At 40.6% G+C, this 24,936-nt stretch overlaps 1 protein-coding gene across 1 annotated transcript in view; it reads left to right on the top strand.

Moving 5' to 3' along the window:
* The window catches only part of CAPZB (capping actin protein of muscle Z-line subunit beta), a 109,813-nt gene that overhangs the window by 49,466 nt on the left and 35,411 nt on the right, over positions 1 to 24,936 (top strand). Inside the window, exons 3-4 of the mRNA XM_077837293.1 lie at positions 9,791 to 9,912; positions 20,568 to 20,681. Coding sequence (XP_077693419.1) covers positions 9,791 to 9,912; positions 20,568 to 20,681 — 236 coding nt within the window. The remainder of the gene's footprint in view (positions 1 to 9,790; positions 9,913 to 20,567; positions 20,682 to 24,936) is intronic.

The raw sequence follows: 24,936 nt of genomic DNA, 5'->3' as shown, positions 1-24,936 counted from the left end.
CCCTTTTGGCCTCGGCAAGTGAATAGGTGGTTACCTGAATATCTGGAGAGGGCAGAATGTTAAACATTCTGTGACACCTGATGAGCCCTTTGAAAAACAGAACTGCATTGCTGATGGCAGAGTGGATTCAAAGGTGAGATCTCACTTCCAGTGCCTCAGCCTCTCATTGGAAGCTCTTGTTCAGCTGATCATCCACCATGACCCGCAAAACTTGGTGTCACTTGCTTCCCAGGATAGTCTCCCATTGTATCCATATGGCCTACATATTTTCTTCCTATATGGGTATATTTACTTTTAGCTACATTAAAACACATTGTTTGCTTGTGCCCTGCTTACTAAGTGACCCAGGTTACTATACCAGTGGCCTGTCCTCCATCCTTATTTACTCCTCACCCAATTTTTGTGTCCTCTGCGAACTTTCAGTGACTTTTTTTCCCCTGCTCATTAACAGAAATGTTAAATAGCATAGGGCAAGAGTAGATTCCTGTGGGATTGCAGCAGAAACACTCATTCAGTGATTCCCTGCTTACTTACATTTTGGAACCTATCAGTTAGCTGGCTTTTAATGCATTTAATGTTTGCTATGTTAATTTTATCTTTCTAGTTTTTAATCAAAATGCCATGTGGCACCAAGTCAAATGCCTTACAGAAGACAACATTAGATCAATACTATTGCCCTTATCAACCAAATTTGTAATGTAATAAAAATCAAGCTGTTACACTGTGATTGCTCGTCGGATGTGTAACTGGTATAAAGGCCTTCACCTGTAGGCTATTGGTCAAAATCTAGGGCCGGTTGGGGCCTGCCAGATGGCAACTTTCAGCTATTCAGTGGGTTACGTGGAATGAGGTGGTGCTTCAACAACTATCGCTATGTTGCCAGTCACAGGAAGAAGGCCAGGGATTTTATGGGTATGAAGAGTAACCTACCATAACACGTTAAATGTGGTCCCTAGAGATTAGAATTGAGGTCTATTTTCAGTGCTCTGCAAATAACCTAAGTGTCACACTGCCTATGATGTACCTCTTATGCACTGAGCAACTTTTAATCAGGTCTGCGGAGTTGTCAGACTAGCACCTTTCTGTGGTAGTAAATTCATTTTTATATATATAGCAGTTTTAAATTTAACATAGACCCTTCCAACCCACCTCATGTATAAAGGTGTGCTGTTGCAAATATAATTTACATCTGAGTCTTGAGCCTCAAAGTCCATTTGAGTCTCACTTAATAAACAAAGCTTGTGTCGAATTTGTGAGCATGGACATATGATGGATCAAGTTAAGGTTGAGCAGCATATGTGGATTTGGGGGAGTGACTTTAGTGGTGGTTTGTAAGCACAATATGAGTGGAGCCAGGCTTCCTTTTTAAGTTTCCGCAACATCCGTTAAGCTATGTCTGTGTTCTGCTGGAACAGGAAATTCTAAGGCTGCAGAATGACTCAGTAGAATTATAATGAAATTTTATTAGATGCTGGCCCAAAATGGAAGGAATGCAGTCTGAACTGGGTGGCATGCCAAAATGATCACTGTTATGAAAGTGCTGGCTAAGTGTTGGCTGTTTTTTGCATTCAAGTGGTTTTCTGATTGATGTTGACAATCTTTTTTTCACTTCCATACAGTGACATAAGTCTTATAAGAATTCAAATAAAAATAACAGCCTTAAAGACTTAAATGTAATTAAAATGTTTTGTTTTTAAATTTGGGGATGTTTGCTTTTTATTTAAAAAGCTGCATGCATCTTACGTCTCTGCAGACACCTGTATGTTGTAGAGTCTAATGCAAAGGGCAGACAGGTCCAAGTGCATAGTCTACTGTTTTTCTGAAACTCGGTCAAGCTGGAGCTATGCGTACTTTAATGAGCCTTCCTTTCCAGCTCTCGTCCTTGGGCAAAATTCATCGGACCTTAAACATCACCAAATTTTGTACATACTTTCCAAAATGAGGTTACTGGAGGGCTGGTGCACATTGTAATTTGGTCTTTGGACAGGCACGCTATTTATATGCAAATTAACATCGCATAGCATTAGGATTACTGTTGTAAACACTGAAGTCTGTAAAGACAAAATTAAGCTCTAGTAGCAACCTAGCCCCACCGAGATTGCAAACTTAATATTTCAGATGAATATCTGTGTTGCTAAATACATCCTTAGTACACAAGGGGGAGAATTCTACTGTCATGCACATCCAGCTCCACTAGAAATTGCCTGGGTATATCACAGGACAAACTTGGGGCCTATATATATAATGTTGGAGTTTAACTCTTGTATTCCATCAATACACAAGCATGCTCGCGCTCTCTCTCTCTCTCCTTTTGTTTTTGTTTTTAAAGTTAGATCGTATCTAGATATAAAATCTGCTCTTGACCTTTTAATTCTTGATTATGCAGGTGATTCTGTTGGTCAAGCAGTGTATCAGAAAGGAACAATTATTAGGCTGACTGGCTGCTATAGAAGGTATACAATTTCAGCCTGGACACAGGTGATCACTTGTACTGCTGATATGAAAATGGTTAACTTAATTAAAACTCTGTCCAAATACCTGGCTCACTAACTCAATGAAGAATACTGTTACACAGAAGACAATAGAATCCTTGTTCAACCAACATGCACTATAATGTGGTGGTCTCATTTTCATTCAGTTTCTTTCCTTTATACTACTCATTCATTGTATATCTACTTTAAAAAAAAAAAAAAAAAAAAAGTACCACCACTTCATTCCATGGTACATGCTTGTGAATAGCCATGCCATTTAAGCCCCATTTGAACAACTGAATTTGGGCCCTGGAGACTTGCCTTTTCGTGGTTTTTTTTAAATTTACTTTGGGGGTGGTCTCATACACCAACGTGTGAAGGGGCAGTCATACCTATTTGAATGCCTGTCTGCAGAAGTGAAGACACCTTGGGAGCCTCAAACAGTGCAGAGGAAGCCAAACTTAAATTTTAATTGTGATCATTGGGCCCAGGGTAGGAAGATAGGATTACATACTCAACTCAGTCCTTGGCAGAACTTCTTTGGTTATAAATGGGGAAGTTTGCAAAAGATAAAGGGTACAGTATGACCTGTATGTAGAAACTAAATTTAGTTTGTCTCCCTTCAGCGTCACTAATTGTGGAAAATAAGATCACCTTTTAGAATCAGCCACTATTTTTGCCTTTTGATTCTCTGCCTTTCCCCTTTCTCTTGGTCTTTACCTCTTCCTTGTGAGCGTCCCACTTTCTTCTCCATCTCCTTCCTTGTAACAATACCAGTTCCCTCCGCTTGAGTTTTGATCCCACCTACTTTCCCCGACCGTCTGCTGAAATGATACTTAATATCATCGGGTTTTCCAGTTAATAACCCAGTAAAATGAATAGAGGGTATAGGTAAGGGGGTTCTCATAGCACAGAACCAATGATTCAGGTTGTCTGTAAATTCCTGATGACAGACTGGTTAACCTTCCAGTGCAAGTTGTTTCTTTGCAATCATGAGGCTTGGAAACTTTCTATTTAACTGAAAACTTATTCCACGCAATCTCAATATGCACTAGTCATATAAGTGCATGGGGCGGGCCGGGCTGGGTATTTGACAGTCTTAAAGTGGGAGCGGAGGAGGAAGAGATTTAATGAAAGGTGCTTTTTTTGGTATAAAATACTAACCCAAAGATCAAATTATTGCTGTATTTATTTAGTGTCTGTCCTTAGTGTGTTACATTTAGCATCTTGTATTGTTAAAGGTACTGCTAGTGTGAACTCTGCAGAAGACTCACGCCTATTGGAATACTCCATTCCTAGTACACGTGTTGCTGAAGCATTTAAAGCTATAAATAACTTGTACAGACAGCTTTGAAACACCACTTTCACAATATAAGCAGCTCCACAACATGGACTGTGAAGGCCAATGTGTTAAGTATGCCTGGAACCCTCTCTGAGAAAAATAGCGTAGCAGTTGTTACATAGTTGATGTAGTAAATACTTTAAAACGCCCCGTTGGGTGTCTGGGCCACACTTAAGAGTCTTGTTAATTGAACAAGAATAATACATTGCCCTTGTGTAACCCCTTCAGCGAGGTATCTCAGATCTTTTATAAACATCACTGCATTAAATCTCTCAACTTTCTTCTGGAGTAGAAAAGTGTCATTTTATTCCTAGGGAAATTGAGGCATAAATTTCCCTGCCTAAGTCACTTTGGAAGTCTGTGCCAGAAAAAGGGACAGAATCCAGTAAGTGCATCATTGCAATTGATTACCCATTACAGCTTGCAGAATAATTCCTACCACAATACATCTAAGGACGATGAAAAGATTGCAATTCTTATCAACACTTAAGCTATTGTGATTATCTGTAGATGACATACGCTTGGGTCAGACAATGCAACCTCACGGAAGTCCAGAAATGGTTTGATTTCAACCAGAAAGATGGGAAATGCTGACTAAAAATTGAGCCTGCCTGTCCAGTTGTGCAGGTAGTATTGCAAATAATCTCCAAGTGTGGATGACGCTGCCCATGTAGCTCTTAAGGGAAATACTGTCCGTAACACTTGACTACTGAATTTTTCTGCCTTTTTCAGGATTTAAATTAGCTTCTTAATACTGCTTTTAAGACTTTTGTGAGATGGGAATTTATTATAAACTTTTTTTAATCGCCCTCAAAGGGCTTTACGCACTAAAGTAAACCTCACAGCACGATTGTGAGGTCATCATTATCCTATTTGACAGGTGGGTAAACTGGGGGACTTAAAGGAATGCCATCTTTAATCAAAAAGAACAGGAGGACTTGTGGCACCTTAGAGACTAACCAATTTATTTGAGCAAAAGCTTTCGTGAGCGACAGCTCACTTCATCGGATGCATGCAGTGGTGAGCTGTAGCTCACGAAAGCTTATACTCAAATAAATTGGTTAGTCTCTAAGGTGCCACAAGTCTTCCTTTTCTTTTTGCGGATACAGACTAACACGGCTGCTACTCTGAAACCCATCTTTAATCAGTTTCTTTGGAGTTAAGTCGTTGATTGTCCTGCAATTGTCCCTGAAAGCGCTGCATTGTATTTTTTTTTTTTTTTTTTTAAATAGTTAATAGTTGCCATAGTATCTGAGCGCCAACTGGGTGCTTTAGGTGATATGACTAATATCTGTCATGTGGCAGTTTGTTCTTTCGTCTTCTCTTTGAAGGGAGAAGGGTGTACAGTGGAGCATCTTGTTTTGGTGGGGGTTTTATTTGTATACTAATTGCTATGTATCTATTAGAGAAAGCAATGTCAAAGGAATGCACCTTTCACTTCAGAGTGAAGGTGGTGTGGTTTGTGATGGCCCATAATTTCTGGGGAAGTTCTTTTCCCTTCTCGGTCTGGTCCCAGAGAAAGTTCTGTCTCCTGTACAGATGAGCTCTAGATGCTTATTGTGGGGTAGTGGTCACCAACCCATTGATTGTGATCAACTGGTCGATCCTGGGGACTCTCTCCTGGTCGATCGCAATCTCCGGGGGTGTAGCGTGGCTGCTGCTAAGGCAGGCTCCTTGCCTGCCATGGCCCCACACCGCTCCCGGAAGCGGCCAGCCCGCCCCTAGGGAAGGGGTCTCTGCGTGCTGCTCCTGCCTGCAAGCACTGTCCCCACAGCTCCCATTGGGAATGGGGAACTGTGGCCAAAGGGAGCTTTGGGGGCAGTGCCTGCAGAGAGGGGCAGTGCGCAGAGCCACATGCGCCCCACACGCCTCCCAGGGGCCGCAGAGTTGGTTGGCCTCTTCCCGGAGTGGCGTAGGGCTGGGGCAGGCAGGAAGCCTGCCTTAGCCTTGCTGTGCCACTGACCGGGAGCCGCCCACGGTAAGTGCCGCCCAGTAGGAGGCTGCACCCCAAGTCCCTGTCCACAGCCTCCTCTCAGAGCCAGCACCCAATGGACAAGTGACCGCAGTAAGTGCTGCCTGGTGGGAGGCCGCACTCCAAGCCCCCTCCTGCACCCTGAATTGCCTCCTGCACCCCAAGCCCCTGCCCTGAGCCCCCTCCCAGAGCCAGCACCCCATACCCCCTCCTGCATCCCCAGCCCGGAGCCCCTTCCTGCGCCCCACCAGCCTTACACAGCTTGTAGCTGTCACCCCCTTCTGCACCCCTGCCCCAGGCTCAGCCGGGAGCCTCCTCCTACACTGTGAACTCCTTGGCCCCAGCCCAGAGCCCACACTCCCTCACGAACCCCAGCCCCTTGCCCCAGCCTGGTGAAAGTTGTGGCGGGGAAGAGAGCAGGGGATGGAGTGGGCAGGGCCTTGGGGAAGAGGTGGGGTAGATCCTTGGTTGCCCTCACATTTAAAAAGTGATCTTGAGCTTAAAAAGGTTGGGGACCGCTATTGTAGAGCGTTCCGTTGAGCCAGAGGAGAAAAGTTTTTGACCATTGTATTGATCCCAGAGCTCTAGGCAGCCTTTTCGTTAAGGTTGTGCCCTTATGTGGATACAGTCTCACTGCTGTATTTGTGTTCTTGTTTTCTGGCAGAAGTAAGCCAGGTTGCTTAAACCATCTCATGAATACAGCGAAATTGCAGTCACATCTTCTCTTATGCTGATTTTGCAAGGGGAATCCAGGTGGCTACGTAGCAACTTTTTTGCAGTGGAATTGACTCAATCTGCTGTGTCCTTTTTAAAACAAAGTTCAGTTTTGCCTGATGAAGAATAGTAAAGAGACCTCTGCTGGTCTTCTACTGCACTTGCATTGTAGGGCTTTTTCCAAACAAAAGTGATAGGAACAGAAGTGGATTGGAATTGGAGTCTGGGAAGAGCGCCACTCTTTTCCCAATCATGTTTTCATCGTTATTACTCATCTAAATGGGCAACAAAATGAACAGCGTGTTTCTAGATTCTCATCTCTCTGGGATGGGCACTTGGCCATAAAGCAGATCAGAAGATGGAATGTATTCAGCTGGCCAGTTTTAGGAGGTAGAGGGAGTATAGTTCCTGAAGACAAAGGCATTTTGGATCGTATTGTACATGCGTCTGAAATTGCTGTGTATTTCGCTGAAGAGTTCATCTCAAGTTGCTCTCTGCCTGAATAACGATTGTAAAACTAATAGCTAATGGAAAAGAGGAGGAAGAGACAAAGTAGAACCAGATGGGCGAATGTACACAAATACATCATTTCACGTAGTTTGTGGTATGACACTTCTGATTTGTATCTCCTTTGTATGATCAACTCAGAGTACTGGATTTGTCCAATTTTGGAAAAAGGAAAGTTTCTTCTAGAAAATGCTCACTACTTTTTTTACTCCTGTGTTTAAACACACGCTCTTTAACTTGCAATTTTGAGCCCCTTGTCCCCTAGAAGTAGCTGAGTCTCCTAGCTTGAACCTTTGTATATCCCATATCGCAGGACTTGACCAAGGCACATAACTGCTGGGATTAAATACTCTGCCTGCTTATGGGGAGAGGTGATACAGTCCCATTGAGAGCATGGCAATTTCATAACCTCTAGGTAATTTGTACATGGTGCCCAGTAGAGCTTGTTGGATTTACTTCGTCCCCTGAATTTCTACAGGAAATTTATTTAAAAAGAAAAATGGAATCCATTTTGTGTTTAACTTGGCAAGCTACATAGATAAATCACCTAACTAAGGCTCCTACACCAAGCGGGCTTACAGCCGATCTTCTGTCTCCTACAGTAGCGAGCAGCTGCTGACATTCAGATCTAAAATTTAAGGAAATATCCTATAAGCCATTTAAATTCATTGGGAAACATTCTCTAATATAATGCTGCTATTTGAACCCTTGACTCAAATATCAAAAGCTAATAGGCAATAATATAGCTAAATAGCTCCCACAACTTCCATACGTTAGCTATGTCAAACCACAGATCCTTCGCAGTAGGAAAACAGGTGTTTGCTACAGCTGGGATTTTCAAAGCAGCTAGGTTCCCAACTCCCTTGGTTTCCTTTAAAAATCCCAGCCTAATTCTTTTAGGTGCATCTTTCAAAACTTTTTGAATCCTATGGGTAGCAGTTTGAAAGACACTTAGGTCAGCTAACTTTTAATGAAGTTTGAGCTAACTGTAAAATTCTAATACCTCTACAAATGGAAAAGCCAAGATGATATCACATTATACGGGCAATATAGCATGATACTGCTAGAGCAAGTCATTCTTCTATTACTTTATTTGCTTGCACTGCTGTTCTGTTATTCTTAAGGGCATGGGAAGCGTGTACTAACCCAACATGAATGTCATTATTTTCCTGTCAGTGCAGCAGCCGCAATGACACTTCCATTTACCATTTCATTGTCTATAGATGTCAACATAAGGTATTTTAAGACTTGCTGATGTCTTCCCTTCTAATGATTATAATACAGTACTATCAGAGCATACTAAAATGTTGCAATCTTGGTTTAAAACCACTTCATGAATTTAATGTAGGTGCACCTAACTCCCCTCTCCACATATTGATATATGTTTTATATGACAGCCAAGACGGGTCTGATTTTTAACCTGTATAATCTCCTGTTACTAATGTGCCTGTCAGCTTTTTTTTTTTTTTTAAAGCCATTTGTTTGATCAATGTTTTAAATTTATCCTGTCCGGGATACTATCAGAAGATTACATGTAATTATCAGTTTACATAGTGATTTCATGCCAGCATGAAATTGCATATTTATATTTTAGCATTAATGTTCATTTAAGTGTATACATAAGGGAGAAGAAATAATAGCAGAATCTTAAAACAAACACGCACCTCAGATCTCTTCAAACAACCAAAATCTTGTCTATTTTAATTATATGTGTGACAACAAACAGTATTTACATCTAAATGTTATCTTTTTGTCTGTCTCTTAAATTCTAGAACTCCCTCTTTTCCCCCCTGGTGAAAGGAAAGATACACCAGTTGTGTTTAATAGTGGCTCTAGGAAGTGTTTTGATAGTTAGCCACCAGACTGAATATGGCACACTCTAGCGTGACAAATAGCTATTCTAAACTGTGTACAGGGGAGATGGAGTTGGCGTACTGAGGAAACTACTCGAGTGGGCAGATGCTATTCTAAATTTGAAAAAGCCTGCAGCAGAGGGAAGGTTGATATTGCTGGTGTGGCTCATGTCAGCTTTTGTGCTAGAGACCAGGGGAGAGAATTTGCTCGCTTACTTGTGCTGAGGCTTACACCAGCTTTGTGCTGCAAAATGTCATTACATCTTCCCTGCAGTATGTCAAAAATTCTTTGCCATGTTCTATTTAGATGTTGATTTGTTCATTTCTCCAGATAAAGCACAGGGTGGCAGCTGGGATTATGGATCCATTTAAAAGCTACCTGTGTAGCAGATATATTTTGATATTTTTTTATTAGCCAGCATACTAATGTTTGGCAGGCTGCCTGGAAAATATGCTAAACTCAACCCAGAGCAGGAGCCTCTGAAAAATAAGTCCTAGTGCATGGACAGCTTATTCTCTTAGCAGCTCTCTGGTTTCCACTCCATTATAAATATTTACCTTTATTCATCAGTTCTCAACAATCTCTTCACTGGTCTTTGTTGGCAAGAAACTAACACTGAGAATGTATGTATTTAAATTTAGTAGACCATACTAGTGGCTGGATAATGAAGTCTGAAATTATTTGAGGGGGGGGGGGGCAGAAAAGGGAGAAATAGGGTAGAAAAAATCATAAGTGCAACTTCTTGGGGGCAACTTCAGAATAAATAGATTTTAGAAAACAATTTAGGCTTTTTTTTTAAACAGTGTGGAGGTGGGATATTAAGTGGTAAAGTTTAAAAGTTTGTCCACAAATCACACAACCTGTATTTAGTAGAGAAACCGACCCCTTTTAATCTTAATGTTTGCCCCCCTCATCTTCTTTTATTATTAGGTCCCAAGCCTCTGTGAAGATCTCCTGTCTTCTGTTGACCAGCCGTTGAAGATTGCTCGAGATAAAGTGGTGGGAAAGGACTATCTATTGTGTGACTACAACAGAGATGGAGACTCGTATAGGTGAGCTCATATCCCAGGAATGCAGCTGATCTCACGGAAGGATCGCAGTGCAAATCATTACTAAAAGACAGCATCACTTTCCCTTCCTCCTCTTGTTTTTGAGCAAAGCTGAGCTGAGATTGACCTCAACTTGCTAATGAAGAGCTTGATTCTGCCACCTTTGTTAGACAATACCTTACTATATAAGTAGTCCCAATAGAACCAGTGGAACCATGTAAGGTGTTGTCCAACACGAGTAAGAGTGTCAGAATCAATCCCTAACGTCTCCTGCCCCTCTACTCAGCACTAGAAGACCACTGAGTTAATCTTCCAAGAACCTGGCAATATTGCCATTAGTCTGATATCTTTTGGGGGGGAGTGGGAGAGCTACTACATACTGTGTGGTAGGAATGAGACCCATTTTAGCACAGATGATGCACTAGGTTGGTTGCTTCTGAGTCACTGGAATCTATACTGTGGCCTTAGTTGATTCACTGAAGTTCGTGGGGCTGGTCACATGTTCAAGAATCTTGCTGAATTGGGATGGATGCGAAGGGGATTCCTCTGGGCTCTGTACTTTTTTATCATCCAGTTCTGTTTTAGAGGGTTAACACCAGAGCTGGCCATCTAAGGGGACTCTACTTATGCTGTCTGTAGGTGATACATTGTGGTCTCCAGGATGGAAAATCTCTGGAGTAGAGGACAGTGGGAGAAATTGATGATGGCACTCAAAACAAAATAGTCTATTCTTACAGCTCTAGGTGAGCCTCCATCCTAGAAAGGAAACTTTGACTGGCATTTTCAAAGGGGACAAATGTTATTTGGGCACCTAACATTAATAGCTCACTTTGAAAATCCCACCCTAAGTTTTCAGTAGAGGAATACTGCTAAAAATATCTATTCCCCATAGCTAATGTGCATTGTGGACTAACTACTTAGATATTCCGTAATATGCAGAGGAGAGACTTGTGCAGAATGATTGTGCAGAAAACTCTCTTGTTTAGGAGGGTTTGTGATTATGACTTATACCCAGATCTGTGTACCCATACTGATCCAGGTTCTCCCCTCATTCATTTTGGGTTTTATTTTAATCTTTTTACAATTGTTCTTTAAATTTTGGTTTTAATGCTTTCAGATGAAGATCCTCTGCTCTAAATTTCAACCAGGAGTAAATGGTGCCAGCAGTACAAACCGGTGACTGGAGGGTCACAATGGAAATATTTGCAGAGCCTTAAATTGAAATTGTTTCCTTTTATCCAATACCTACTTCCTTCTAATGGTTGTAATAATAGTGGCATAGTCCCAAAGATTTTATTAAGAGACTCAACCTGTGCTCCAGAAAGTTTTGTGAATGTTAAATTGCCTACTGTTTACTCTTCTCTTACATGGGAGTACTAAACTACTACGTAATGGCCATAATTAATCTTTCTGTCCCAGGTTAGCAAAACAAAGCCCTTTTACCTCTGTCACTGAGTATGTATATATTCTGGGTTGTGATGAGAAAGGGTTCCATTCCAAGGTTCTGGCTTCCATTGTTACTTTAAAGTAACAGCTCACATTCTTTAGTGGTGACAACTGAAAATGTTTCGCAGTAGTTCAGGCATGCCTTGCTTAAAAAGTAACACGAAGAGGTGGCTTCCACTTACTTGCTTAGAATGGTCCAAGAATTCCATTCCAAGATGAACTTTCAGAAAACAGCCTTTTTTGGGGGGGAGCGGGGCGGGGATTGACTTTTCCCAAGAATGGACAGTGTATCTAGTGGTAGTAAGAGACTTGGAATCACAGGTTTTCTTCCAGTTTTGAGATTGACCTACTTTGAACAAATTAATTTTTGTGTCTGTTTATCCATTTATATGGAATTATAATCAGAGCCGTCCCTGGGGTACGGCGAATCGGGTCGACTGCTCCGGGCTCTGCTCTTTGGGGGGCCCGGCCAGCCAGTGTGATTGGCCGGTGCGGTTGGTCCTGGAAGTGATGGGTGGGTCCCGAAAGTGATGGATTTGTCACTTCTACCCCAGGCCTCCCTACGGAGGTCCCTGATTATAATACTAGGTCTTTCATAAGCACTTCAAGATCCATGTAAAGATGTGACATATATGCAAAGTATTATCCTAACTACAGATGATGGATGTGGAGAATATATTGAGGCCCTTTTATTTTGGGGGTTGAGGGGTGGAAGGGAGGTTGGGAAATTGCAGATTGGATGCAAAGTTGTGTAAGTAGCCTTGTCTGAATTGCAGAGGTTGCATAAATTGTAGTGAATTGTTTAGATGTTCTCTATGACAGGAAGCCAAGAAAGAAAGAACCTTCTAAGGTGAAGTGTTCATTGGAGTTCCATGAGATATTGCTGCAACAGAGATGATATGCTCAGGCCAGCAAAGAGGGTCTGGAAACTTTTGAAAAACTCCAGGATGTTAATTGGTTTCTGTATCCAAGTTGGTCAGTACCCAAAGTATGTTTGCATTTCCTTTGCCCAACAGGTACCCTAAGGAAGCTGGCTGAGGTCAGTATGGGCAGGGGGAGAACTAAAAGCCATGAGAGGAGGTTAGAGAAGCATTTCATTTCTAGATTACTGACTGGAAGTGGTTACGTTCTGATGTTTGGCCTAAGTAAAGCAAGCTTGTAGTCTCTCCTCACTTCCAGAAGGAGACATTCCTATCCATTCAGGGCAACTGCACCTGTATTCCCCCTTTGTGGTTCACCAAGGACACCCACGGTAGACTCACAAATCCTTAACTGTCTCCTCTCTTGGCAGAGCCCTGTGTGTGTCTTCCTCCTGACCAGAGCTTTTCCAGGCTGTGTTTTATTCCCAGTAACTCAGGCTACCCAAACAGGCCAGTATCTGCACTTTGCTTTCTCTTAGAAGGCTATAAAACAACATGATTGCCAGTCATCATAAGTTACCACATAACCATAAACAAGCACGTTTCTTCTTAAGGTAAAGGCATTACAGAGAAATCCTATAAAAACAATAAGTTCCTATACACATGCCAAAAACTTACAAGAGGTCATCAGTCAGTCTTATGGGGCCTCAGTAGGCCAGAGTCCGTCCAACCATTCCCAGGAAGGATTGCTCATGCCCCCGCACTCATCCTTGGACAGAAGGTTCTGTCCATTTGCTGGATCAGAAAGAAGGCCCTGAGTCAGTTCAGCTATTTATCCAAAAGTCCTTTCTTTGTCTGTTGGTCTCTGGAGAATCCAGTTTGAACTAATGTATGTGAGCCAGTGGTGGTATATCTGTGGAGGTGTTAAAACCTAAGTGAATTTGCTTAATCACCTCCCACTGTTCTTTGCATCTGGAGGAGCTGTGGTCAACTTCCCCATGGAATTACATGCAATCTCTGGCCCACAGTGGTGTATAAAAATAGTACAGTAAAATCTCGCAAAGATGTTGCAGGAAATTGCTATATCTGTCATATGCCACACTGGCATCTTCTCTGGCAGCCTCAAAATAAAAGGGGATTAGATCATGGAGACTGCACTTCCCTATTCCCTCCAAGAGGTCCTTCCTCATCAGAGTTGATGCATGTTGGCAGGGCATATGGAAAGCTGGCAATGCTTGTTGTGCTGCATCTGTGCCATGGGTAGAGAACTTCAGTCTTCAAGATGCAGCCAAGCATCTTTCACTATCCCTAAAATTAAATGGGCACTGTTCACTTGAAAATGACACTTGTGTGACAATATTGTACCTGCTCCAATTACTTGAAAGACCTGAGATTTTGGTAACTGAAAGGCACTAGAGAAAAACATTTTTCTCCCCGTTATTTTGTGTGTGTTTAATTTGTGCATTTGGCAGTCCTTTCTACAAGGTCAACTTCATTATTTTCTCTGTATAATTACTCAGATTATCTCCCTTGCTGAAAAGATCCCTTTATAAATAACTAAAGTGGAGTAGAAAAAGAATTACAATTTTTCTAAATGGATTTTTAGAAAAAACTTGAGACTTTAAAAAGTAATTTTAACTAATCGATATTCCATGTGACTAAAATTTTAATTAAATATGAAGAGGGAAATTAAAGTATCTTCTCCTTTTGGTGGTGATAGGGTTAGTGATTGGCTTTTTGTTTTGCTTATCCTATTGTGCTTCTGCTCTGGTAGCAGCTGCACATTCATATAGGCTTGTAGGCACTGATTTGCATTCTCCTGCAATGACAAAGGTGTCTGGGGGATATCAACTGGCAGTGGAATCCAGAGCGTGAAGGCAGAGCTTTTTTGATATAAAACTTCAAGGTCTCTGACTTTCTCCACACACTTCCATCCTAAGTATGTTTGATCGTTTGCTTAAATGGAATCCTTATGGGGAGGCTGGTGCCAACAGCACAGTTTGAAACCTGTTAGCTGAAACAAAAAGCATTCTCTCTCAAGGAAATTAGAAGCCTGATTTTTGAAATCTAAGTGCTTTTGTCCATCTGTCTTTCTTCAAATAGTCTCCATTTAAGCTTTTAAATGTGTTCTGAGTGCTCTTCCACCAAAAACATTTTGGGTAGGGTTATGAATTTTTTTAGATAAAATTACTGCTGGCTCCAGCTGTAATAGGTTGAAAATGCCACGATCTACTAGCCAGAAAAAATGTAAGTTATAGGCTTCTCTTAAAAATTCCATTCCTGCCGTCTGCAAAAGAGATCTAATACTTGCAATTAAATCATACCCACCTGAAGGAAAATTGGAACACTTGCACAGAGATTGCCTGCTTCAGAGGCAAAATGAAGAGAATGTTGAAAGGCAGAAAATTAATTTTGTCCTGTCTTTTTAAATTTAAATGAAGCAGAGATACATGCTGCTTTTTCTTGCTCATATTTATTTGTGAAGTGTGTAAGTCCTAGGATATCTTTATGTAGTCATTTTATTTTTTTCATCTGGGAAGGTGAGTGAAACGAATAACTACCACTGCTACTTAGTGATGGTTACTGATTTGCACGGGCTCTGGTCACACACACATCCTCATTGGGCTGTGTGGCACAGGGGTCTGAAAAGGTGAAGCCTCTTTTGAAGAGTGGGGCCTTAATATCTATGAAGAATAAACAGAATATTTAGGAATCGGGAAGGAAGGGTTAATGGCCATGAAATAGCTAATCCATTATGTACAAGATTTCATGTTACAGGCTAACATCTGGAGAAAGAAGGCACAATTGATCTATAATAGATTGGGGTGCTTCTCCGTTCTAGGGCTGTATTTTATGATCAAGTATAAAGGTGAATGCAGAACAGTCTTCATTCTGTGGAATGTGTTGGTCCGGTTTAGTCCTTAGGCTGAGAGTCTAAGTGAACAATGTTACATAGAAATTCCAGGTGCCAAAAACTGGTTTTGCATCACAGATCTACAAATGTAGGATAAACACTTTTGCTGTCTGTGAAAATGTTATCAGTTTCACACTCACTAGTATCTTTGGTGTTACCCAACAAACAGCTGGGATGAAATGCATTGGGGAGTTTGCCATTCCTACAAAACAATCTTCAACCTTGACCCAGAAATGTGGATTACAATGGGCTATTCTGACCCAGTGATGCTAGGTGAGTTACAATTTGGACAGTTAGTTCTGATCAGATTTTGTTTGCAGGGAAATAGTCTATGGGCAAATTAATACTGCAGCATAGGAATCTATTGAATATAGACCTTTTGGATGATAGCAAGTCAGCCTCTAATATTTCTGTGCTGGTGCCTTTTCTTCCTGTTTGTTCCTATTTTTACAGTCTCTCTCGTGTCCATAAGCTTATGTAACATTTGGAAATAAAATGCTTTAGGACTTCTTGTTTATTGGCACTGCTTCGGTTTCTTGGATGAGATGAAAGCGCAGGCACTGGCCTTAGTCAAATTTTTAATTAGGAGTGTAGATAAAATTGTGTCTTATATATTGAAGGGGATAAAGAAGTTGAAACATCCATTCAGAGTTACAATTCCTTTATGGGCAAAGGTTTTGAAACATTTTCTTTTATTGGATGACATTGAACAAATCCTGTAGTAGGCGTGGGAGTAAACAATTCTTTAAATTTAGGACCTTTCTGACCCTCAGCTCTGCAAGAGAAGAGTTAAGTTCAGATTATTTTTAGCAATATTGGGTAACTCGTGTTTTAGGCAGGTTAAATAACTCTAACTGGAGGAATTGTATCTTGTTCAATCATTTGCCATGCTAATGCTTGTAGGTAGAGCCGAAGTGTTACTATTCCCATATCACAACATAATTAGGTTCAAAGGGAGCAGGTAACAAAAGCCCACCTGTAAGTATGAAAAAGGTGACCTTAAAAGAGAGTTAGATGTTTGGGAGGATGGAGAGAAACATGGAAAATTACTAACGGATCATAGGAGCAGCAAGGGGGGAATCTGCTCAACATCGTAGATATCTATGCTCAAGTGCCAGGTGTATGGGGAATAAGCAGAAAGAACTGGAAGTATTAGTACATAATATCATGACTTAATTGGCATGGCAGAGACTTGGTGGGATAAGTCTCATGGCTGGAATATTGGTATAAAGGAGCATAGCTTGTTCAGGAAGGACAGGCAGGGTAAAAGGGGAGGAGGTGTTTTTACCTCAAAAATATACATTTGTTCTGAGGTTGAGAAGGAGATGGGAGGCAGACAAGTTGAGTCTCTAAGTAAGGATAATGGGGGTAAGAAATAGGGATGATATCTATAGTAGACTGCTACCATCACCACCAAATCGGAAGTAGAGTTGGATGAGGCATTTCTAGAATAAATAACAGAAATATCCAAAACACAAGACCTGGTAGTAATGGGGGACTTTACTTTACTTTTTTCTAACAGCTGTCTGGCTAGTTAATAATATGTCAAAACATAAAATTTCCAATACGTTCTTGGAATGTATTAGGGACAACTTTTTTGGAATAGGTAACCAGGGGGACAGCCATTTTAGACTTGACTCTGACCAACAGGAAGGGCCTGGGAAGTAATTGTCCCACCCTACTCAGTATGGGTGAGGCCTCAACTGGAGTACTGTGTCCAGTTCTGACCACCAAACTTTAAGAAAAATGTAGACAAATTGGAGAGAATCGAGGGGAGAGCAACAAAATGATAAAAGGTTTAGAAAACCTGACCTATAAGGAAAGATTTAAAAAACTAGGCATGTTTAGTCTTGAGAAAAGACTACTGAGCAGGGGGATCTGATAAGTCTTTAAGTATGTTAAGGGCTGTTATAGAGGATGGTGATCAGATGTTCTCCATGTCCGATGAAGATAGGGCAAGAAACAGTGAGCTTAATCTGCAGCAAGGGAGCTCTTGGATTAAGGAAAGACTTTCTAACTTGAAGGATAGTTAAACTCTGGAATAGGCTTCCAAGGGAGGGTGTGGATGGAGGTTGTCAGTGGATGTTTTAAAAAACAGGTTGGTCAAACACTTGCCAAGGATGTTTTAGGTTTACTTGGTTCTGACGCGCCACAGAGTGCTAGACTTGATGGCTTCTCAAGGTCCCTTCCAGCCCTAAATTTCTATGATTCTATGCTGCATAGCTTCTGTTTGGACGAGCAAGACCCCTTACTTCCTTGGATAATTATAACTTAGTAAGGTTAATCCTATGTTGTTTCTTTCGCCACAAAAATTGTTTGATAACTTGATCCAGGAATTTTTATAATGGGGAAGGTTTGTAAGTAGCAGTCTTGCTGATAAGTTCATTTTAACTAAATGAACACTGCCCCATAATGAAGGCTGGAGACGCTGGTTGTTTATCAGGTCAGTCTGAATTTTGTTGAGTAGTGGTGGAGTGTTAAAAGATATTGTTTAGATTTACTGATATTACCCCTCGACATAAAAACTCTATAGGTGCCCATCATAACTGAAAATATTTTATTAGTGTCTGATTTTGTAAGGGTGCAGTTTTCAGTTAATTTTAAGACCACCCAGCTTCCCAAAAGAAAGGAGTTAGATCTCTTTTCCAGGGTGGAGAGGTTGAGTATGTTAGCAAGTTGTCCAGCAAAAGTAAAACTTCACGTTTCCAATTTTGACTCCTGCAATAGATTAGGTGATGGAAATGGGGATAGCCATGGGTTCAGAGGCCAATGTTTATAATAGGGGATAGGCAGCCTTGTGTGTTTCCTCTTGCCAGCTTAAAGGGCTCTGAATATATTAGACAATATGGTTGCAGTTGGCATTTGATTGATTCATGCACAAAATTTGGATCCCAAACTGAGCACTTCTAAGATTACAACGAAAAAGACCAAGAAAATGCTGTCATGTGCCATCTGAAGCAAGAGTTGGAATGGGTGCATCACTTTTGACATTGTATATTGTTGCTATATTAAAACTAGATTAATCAGTATGTTTAATAAATGTTGGGAAAAGAGAAGTCAAAATGCTGGGAGACACCATAGTAAGAACATTCTGTATGTGAATGAAGGAGATGGTATGGTAAGTACATAGTTCCAGGTTTTGTTGCCTGAAGAGTAGATGGTTGGGTTTTTGTATGGAATAACTGTACATTTTGTGTAAATAGTTAGTTCCTATAAAAACTGAAGGAGTAGCCATATGAACCTGCTTGGATAGGTTAATTGCATATTAGATTTTGTTCAGAGCACTGCTGTCTTTTACACTTGGATACTTTCTGCTGATTTGAGGAATGTTTCACTTCAGTTGGAACTTTTGGATGTCAGAACTATGCTTCTCTTCAGAAGTATATAGGAGACAAACTCAGAAATGCTATCTTGTTTAGTAGTTTTACCCAGTATATTTGAGTTTTTAGCAGTGTCTTAAGAATGCCCACCTACTTCTTTGGATGCCTTTGATAATCCTTTATAAATAAAGACCCATCAGTTATCCCAGATCAAATCAAATAACCCAGTGATAACCCAAGAAAAATTGATCAACCTCCCCACAAAGTCACCAACCTTCACTAACCTTCCTTGACTGAGTCTATAAATTTGTTAGGTTTCAGATTATAAGTCAGACAGCATTTTACCATGTTCACTTCTGCAGTAGCTGCTTTCTACATGTTCCTAGGGCTCTGAGGACCTAATTCTCACAGCTGGTCCTAGTAAAACATTTGTCCACCTCACAGGTGATCGCCTGACCTCTTTTCACCCAATAAACAATTGTTTGGATACTGGAATATTTGATCCAGTCTGTTATGAAGGGCAAAAGAACTGTTGATGGGAAAAGGTGTTCAGTGTCCATGTTAAGTAATGCATAATTGATTGTTGGAGAGGAGGGGGCTGCAGGGACATGTCTCGTCAACACTGGTTTCCTGATCACTGGTTCCCTTTCACCTGGGGGAGTAGCAAAATGTCATCTGGAACTGCAGAAAGACAACTTACTTTTCAGGACTTATGTGCTTTGAAAAAAAGATGGGTGGGGGCAGCATTTAGGAACAGAGGCTGCAACTATGAACAAACAGCATATATATATTATATGAATGTTGCAGACTGTATGGGATACTTGCAGGTTGCACTGGGTGCAGGTTCTATTTTATTCATTCCTCCAGAGGGTGCATGATAGAGGCTGATGTCCTGTTTGAAACTCTCTGATGCTGTCTGGTTTGAGATTTTAGATCTATATTTGTACTGTCTTACGTGTGCGTTTGTTCTTTTGGGGGTGGGGAATGCTTGTTTTGTGTATTTAATCTTTCTGACTTGACAGAATTATCTGGTAAACAAGTAATACAGTCTTGTAACATTCACTAAAGCAGCTAAGTTTTCTTTTTTTTTAAATGGGAAACTGCTGCCTGAAAAGTCTTTCTGTGGCTGGATGTGACACAATGACTTGACTCTTCCTAGTGTCTCACCTGTTGAGCCAAATCCAGCAGAGAGGAGTAGGAGGGGAGTGAAATGTGGTGGAAGCAGAGGCCAGAGGGGAACAGACTATTCTTTGTGCGTTGCGTTAAACAGATGTCAAGCTAGACACCTCTTAGAGAAATTAATAACAAATGGCAGTTACTGAAGGAAAAGGCCCTTGCATATGGACTACAATAAATCTGATGTGTGTTAGCAGGCTGGAGCATTTTTAAAAAGCACCTTTGCAAAGGCTAGGGATACCTTTTTAAACTAGCAATGGTTATACGCAGCTTGATTGTTCACAGGGGAAATGCAAAGGAGAATGTGGGCTTATAAAATGGGAATTCTAAAATTCTCAGAGGCAGGCACAAGGCTCCATCAACCCTTTAATACCAAGCATTTCACTGAGAGCACGCAATCTCTGCCACCTGCAGAAATTCATTAAAAAACCTGCAGTTTTACAAATCCTGTTAATTCTTGCTTAATGTTTAAATGATTTCCTGATGGTTGCACAAAAATAGTAGTGTGTTTTATAAAACCAGTTAGTGGAAGAGAAAGTGAATCTTATTTGTAGGCTATAATATTGACTCAAATCCTGACAAATCTCATGGTGTTCAAAAACTCCCAAATAAACACACAACACTTCCAAAGAGCCACTACTGAAAATTACTCAGACTTGAAAAAACACACCAAGCCCCAAACATGACTGCACATATACTGGTAACAAAAGATAAGAGGTGATCCATAGGAAAAGTTAGAAGCTATTTAGAAGATTTAGGAATCTGGGTCCCCTTTCTATCAATGTTCAGAAATGGCTGTTTATGATCCAGTTCTGACAGATTAATGGTTCTTGTTGCAAGTTCAAACATCTGTGGTTTGAGCCTACACTTCTCAAAGCCTTTCAGAGTTGACTTAATTATCTAAGTTTCTTTTTTTTTCTTCCCCTCTTTGCCTCCCCACAGATCACCATGGAGTAACAAATACGATCCTCCTCTAGAAGACGGTGCCATGCCATCCGCTCGCCTGCGCAAGCTGGAGGTGGAAGCCAACAATGCCTTTGACCAGTACAGAGACTTGTAGGTCAATTCTACCATGTAGAAACCTCTGCTTTCTTTGCTTCCATCATTTACATATCTTGAGTCTAGGAAATACGTTCACTAGCAGCCTTTGAGAGTGTGTATTGAAGGTAGAAGGGCACACAAAGGCTTATTGACTGTCGATATATTTTATCCATTTGTAACATTAGTAGAGTAAAGAGTGATCAAACATTTCAACTATTACTGAAGCCAAGCTCTGAAGGGGATACCGGGGCAGAATTCTTTCCTGGCACACCTGCATTTCTTTTTCTAACTGCAGTCCTGCCCTGGAATGACCTGTGTTCTTATTTGTCTTGATCAGGTTCAGTCTTAAGCCATCTGCTCTTCCTCTTTCTCCCAGCCCTCCAAAACTGAGTCCTCTGGAAAAAAAAACAATCCCAACAGCAGAGAGTAAATTTTAAAGAGACTTGAAGTGACTTGTACATCCATTTGTAAAACAATATTTGCAGGCATACTGAAATATATTCAGTTGTGTGGGTTTTTTTTTTTAAACCTTGCTGTTTGTGCAAGGATCATTCAGAAAGACTTGTATCCAAACGGTCAGGTGCTCCTTTTTCGCATCAGTAGAGACAGAATTCCATTAAAAACTTTGAAACAAAGTAGAATACCCTGTTTTCTGGACTCCAGCAGGCTAGACTGGCTAATTCTCCATTACTTTCCATTCCAAGTGCCTGGAAAGTGGGAATTACCAGATCATATGTAGAAAAACTATTGTCGGGGGACAGTTTAGCAGTAGTAAATTGACAGTCTCTCTAAGGTTTTAGTGGCAACATTTCTAAATCGCTTTCCTTACTGAATAACTTTTTTGAAAGCTGAGGCTGGACTGGGTTTTAACTCCCCTTTCATCATAGGGCCTGATTTATTATCAGATTTAGCAAGGGGTTTGTATAGTCCATGGTCTCTTAGTCACTGCTGGGATGTAAATAGTAATTCTATTAATTTCACCGTGCACGCATAGATAGTAGACTGAAATATAAATGCCATATTATTGGAGATTTCTAACTACTATAAAAAGTATGTGAGCAAATGTCAATGACTTATGGACGTGTTACCAGAAGCCAGTGATAAAAACACAGCCTTAGTTACTTACCATGGTTAATATTTAGACTATTCAGGCACTAACAAATACAGGCAAAAAGTAAAGATTTTTAGTTCTTGACCACTTCCTTTCTTTTGTTCATCTGACCTGCTATCAATGTTTCTCTGGCAAAATATTGAATCTTGGTGCTTTTAAAAAAGGGTAGCCTTCTGTAGAATACCACTGAGATTCTTAAATCTGTGTTTTGACTTCATGTTCTGTAACACTTTTATATTACACACACACACATATCAAAAGAATGTTAAAGTTACAAAATTAAGCACTCAAAAGTTAGGAAATGCCAGAATTAAGGTTGACCGTGCAACTTAAATTCAGTCCACTTGTGCGTTATGATACAATCTTTAATTACGTGATCACAAACTATTTTCCTCTCCCTGTGTCCTTGTCTGATCTCTGTTGCCCCTTCCCCACATTGGCCAGTTTCCCCTCACTCTTTGCCCAGCCAGTCCTAGTCTACATCCCTGTCTCCTAAACTCCTGGTCCTAGTCTACTCCCTCTATTGCTGCCCCACCCTGCTCAAATTCTTGTCCCCTCTGCATTCCAGTCTACCTGGGTGGCAGTAGGGGAAGCATTGAGAGCACGCTCATTGCTCTCATTTCTATTACCCCAGCACCACAGCGATCCTCAGTAGTTGAGAGCAACAGTTGCAGCAAAAGTCCGGCTCTCAGCCCCTCCAGCGAGCTTGGAGGATATCTTCAGAGAATTTAGCTGCCAAACTCCTTAACAAGTCTTTGCTGAGCATGTGCAAACTGAAAATTTTCTGAGGCTTATTATCTGTGCAAGTTGGGGCCTTTTTCTAGAGGGATAACAAAGGGCACATCCCTGACATACAGGCAAACCCCTTCCAAATTTCAAGTTCCTGCTCTAAAGTATTGTAGTGCTAGTTTCTCAAACATAATGGTTGCAAAAAAAAAATTTTAATGTGGGTAAAGCCATGTATTTTTCCCTAATTTTGTTCTTGGAAATGGCTAAACCATTTTTTTCTGAAACTTAAAATAAACACTATCTGCTTGAGACAAACCACTTTGCATGTGAAACTTCAGCCAGAAAGGTTAGTTTGGTAAGTTATTAGCAAGTGAAAGTAGGGTCTTATAATGGGAAGTATTGGGAAGCCTTAACTATAGATGTTGCTATCTGTGCTTCCTGTAATGCACTATGTAGGCCATGACTGTACTCAGTTAAAATGAAAGATCATAAAGTCTGCACTTATTATGCTGTATCTGTGTATACAGTGCTATTTAGGTAAGTGTGACCTATCAAACTCTTTATTCATCAAGAGGACTCTGAGAGCATAACCATGAAGAACACTGGAGTAATTTGTGATACCAAAGTCTTTGAATTAATTGTCCATTGGAACGACATTGCACGGAAAATGTATCTCTGCCCCCTGTAGTTTAAGTCTGAAGGGAGGAGAATGTTTTTAGTTACTTTAAACATAGATTATCAAGTCTGAACAGCTCTCATTATTGGATGCTTGGGATTATCCCCACTGATTCAACCAATCATTTTAGTTAGCTAGTTCCATTGCATATTGCAGTGCTGCAGGTTAAATGCAATGATACTCAATCATAGTCACTCTCGGGAAATAACACGATGTAACACAGCTGTTACAGTTTGACTAGCTAGTATTGGATTTAAGTACACATCACGAAGTGTCATGCCCATCATTCATATGGGGAAACTGAGCCAATCATGCTCTTTTACAGGGAGTATTCAGTATGCGCATGAAATTGGAAATAACTAACCACATTTCTCTTCCTGTATATTTAATTAAAAAAAAAAAAACTTCAAGAATTTTACTGCTTGAGTTGAAGGTACTTCAGCCATGCATCCCAGCAGCCAAGATTAAAACTGTAACTGCATCCATAGTTTTATTACTACACTTAACTTGATATGAAAGCAAGTTGTGACTTAACATTGTTGAAAATAGATGCTGTTAATTACTTACTACAATATTTAAGGACTCTAGCAATCCACTGATCATGTTTTTCCAGCAAAGAGAAGTCTCTAGTCGCTGACCAGATCCTAAAAAGATGAAAATGAATTGGTCTGTGGAACTAAGGTGGTCCTAATTGTACCCTTGTCTCATCAGATGGATTTACTACCTTTCAAAACAAATTTAATCTGCAGGAAGCAACACACAACACAGATTTCTTTAATATTTAGGTGAACCGTCCTGCAACAGGTTTGGAGTGTGGTACAACATAATCTACAGAAGTAAAAAAATTGATGAAAGGAAATTGCATTCAAAGTTAATCTTTCAGTTTGGCAGGCCAACTTTTAGAGAGGCTTCGTTATTAGAGGGGATGTGTGAGGCATTCCTTACGCAGACTTCTTTCTTATGTCATCAGTCAGAAACGACTGAGACACTACACACTGACATGCAGAGCAGTCAGAGTAAATAAGAGTGGCTGTGAAGGCAGGACTCTTTTTGGAACTTTATGATCATCTCAGAAGTGCACTGATGGAAGAAAAGTATGGCTTCTATTTTCCTGAATTATGCAAAAATTCCTTTATGCCTAGGGAGAATTTTCAAACAGGGATCGGGAAACGTGACCATTGTAAATGTTCATTATGCCTGAAATTGGAATTGTTTTTTTTAGCCAAAGCAGGCATGGAGAGATGTCAACAGCATAGGTAGTTTGTTACAGTAGTCCTTGAGTCTGAATTTTCCTTAAACACACAGCTGGGTTTGGCTGTTAGCAATCCACGATTGCTCTGACTTTAAAAAATGCATAACTAAAAATTAATATTTCTGATCAGCGTTCACGGATCCTGCTGGCCACCAAACAGGTCCTGCCAACATGTTCCTAGTCATGGCAGATTGACTGGAGCTTTTTAAAAAACAGCCTCTTGTCTTTCTTCAGTTGTATATGACTTTAGCAGCTGATGTGAACAATACATACTACTGGAAAACTCGGGATTTCAAGCTTTCAGATAGAATAAATACTGCTTCTGACTCCAGCAGTTACCACTGTAACAGCTGCTGAAATCATGGGAATTTAAGTGTGGGGAGAGCTGAAAGGGGAAAGCAATGTGATAGGACGCGGTGATGCAGTTCTGATGGTCTGGTATAGCTGGGGGAAAAAAATGCTGCACACGTATGAGAAAACCAGAAGTAGCTCTGATTCTTGA

This window comes from Eretmochelys imbricata, chromosome 18 (genome assembly GCF_965152235.1).
Source record: "Eretmochelys imbricata isolate rEreImb1 chromosome 18, rEreImb1.hap1, whole genome shotgun sequence".
Classification (NCBI taxonomy): Eukaryota; Metazoa; Chordata; order Testudines; family Cheloniidae; genus Eretmochelys; species Eretmochelys imbricata.
Note: the sequence above shows the minus strand (reverse complement) of the source record. Positions and strands in the feature narration are given on the sequence as shown.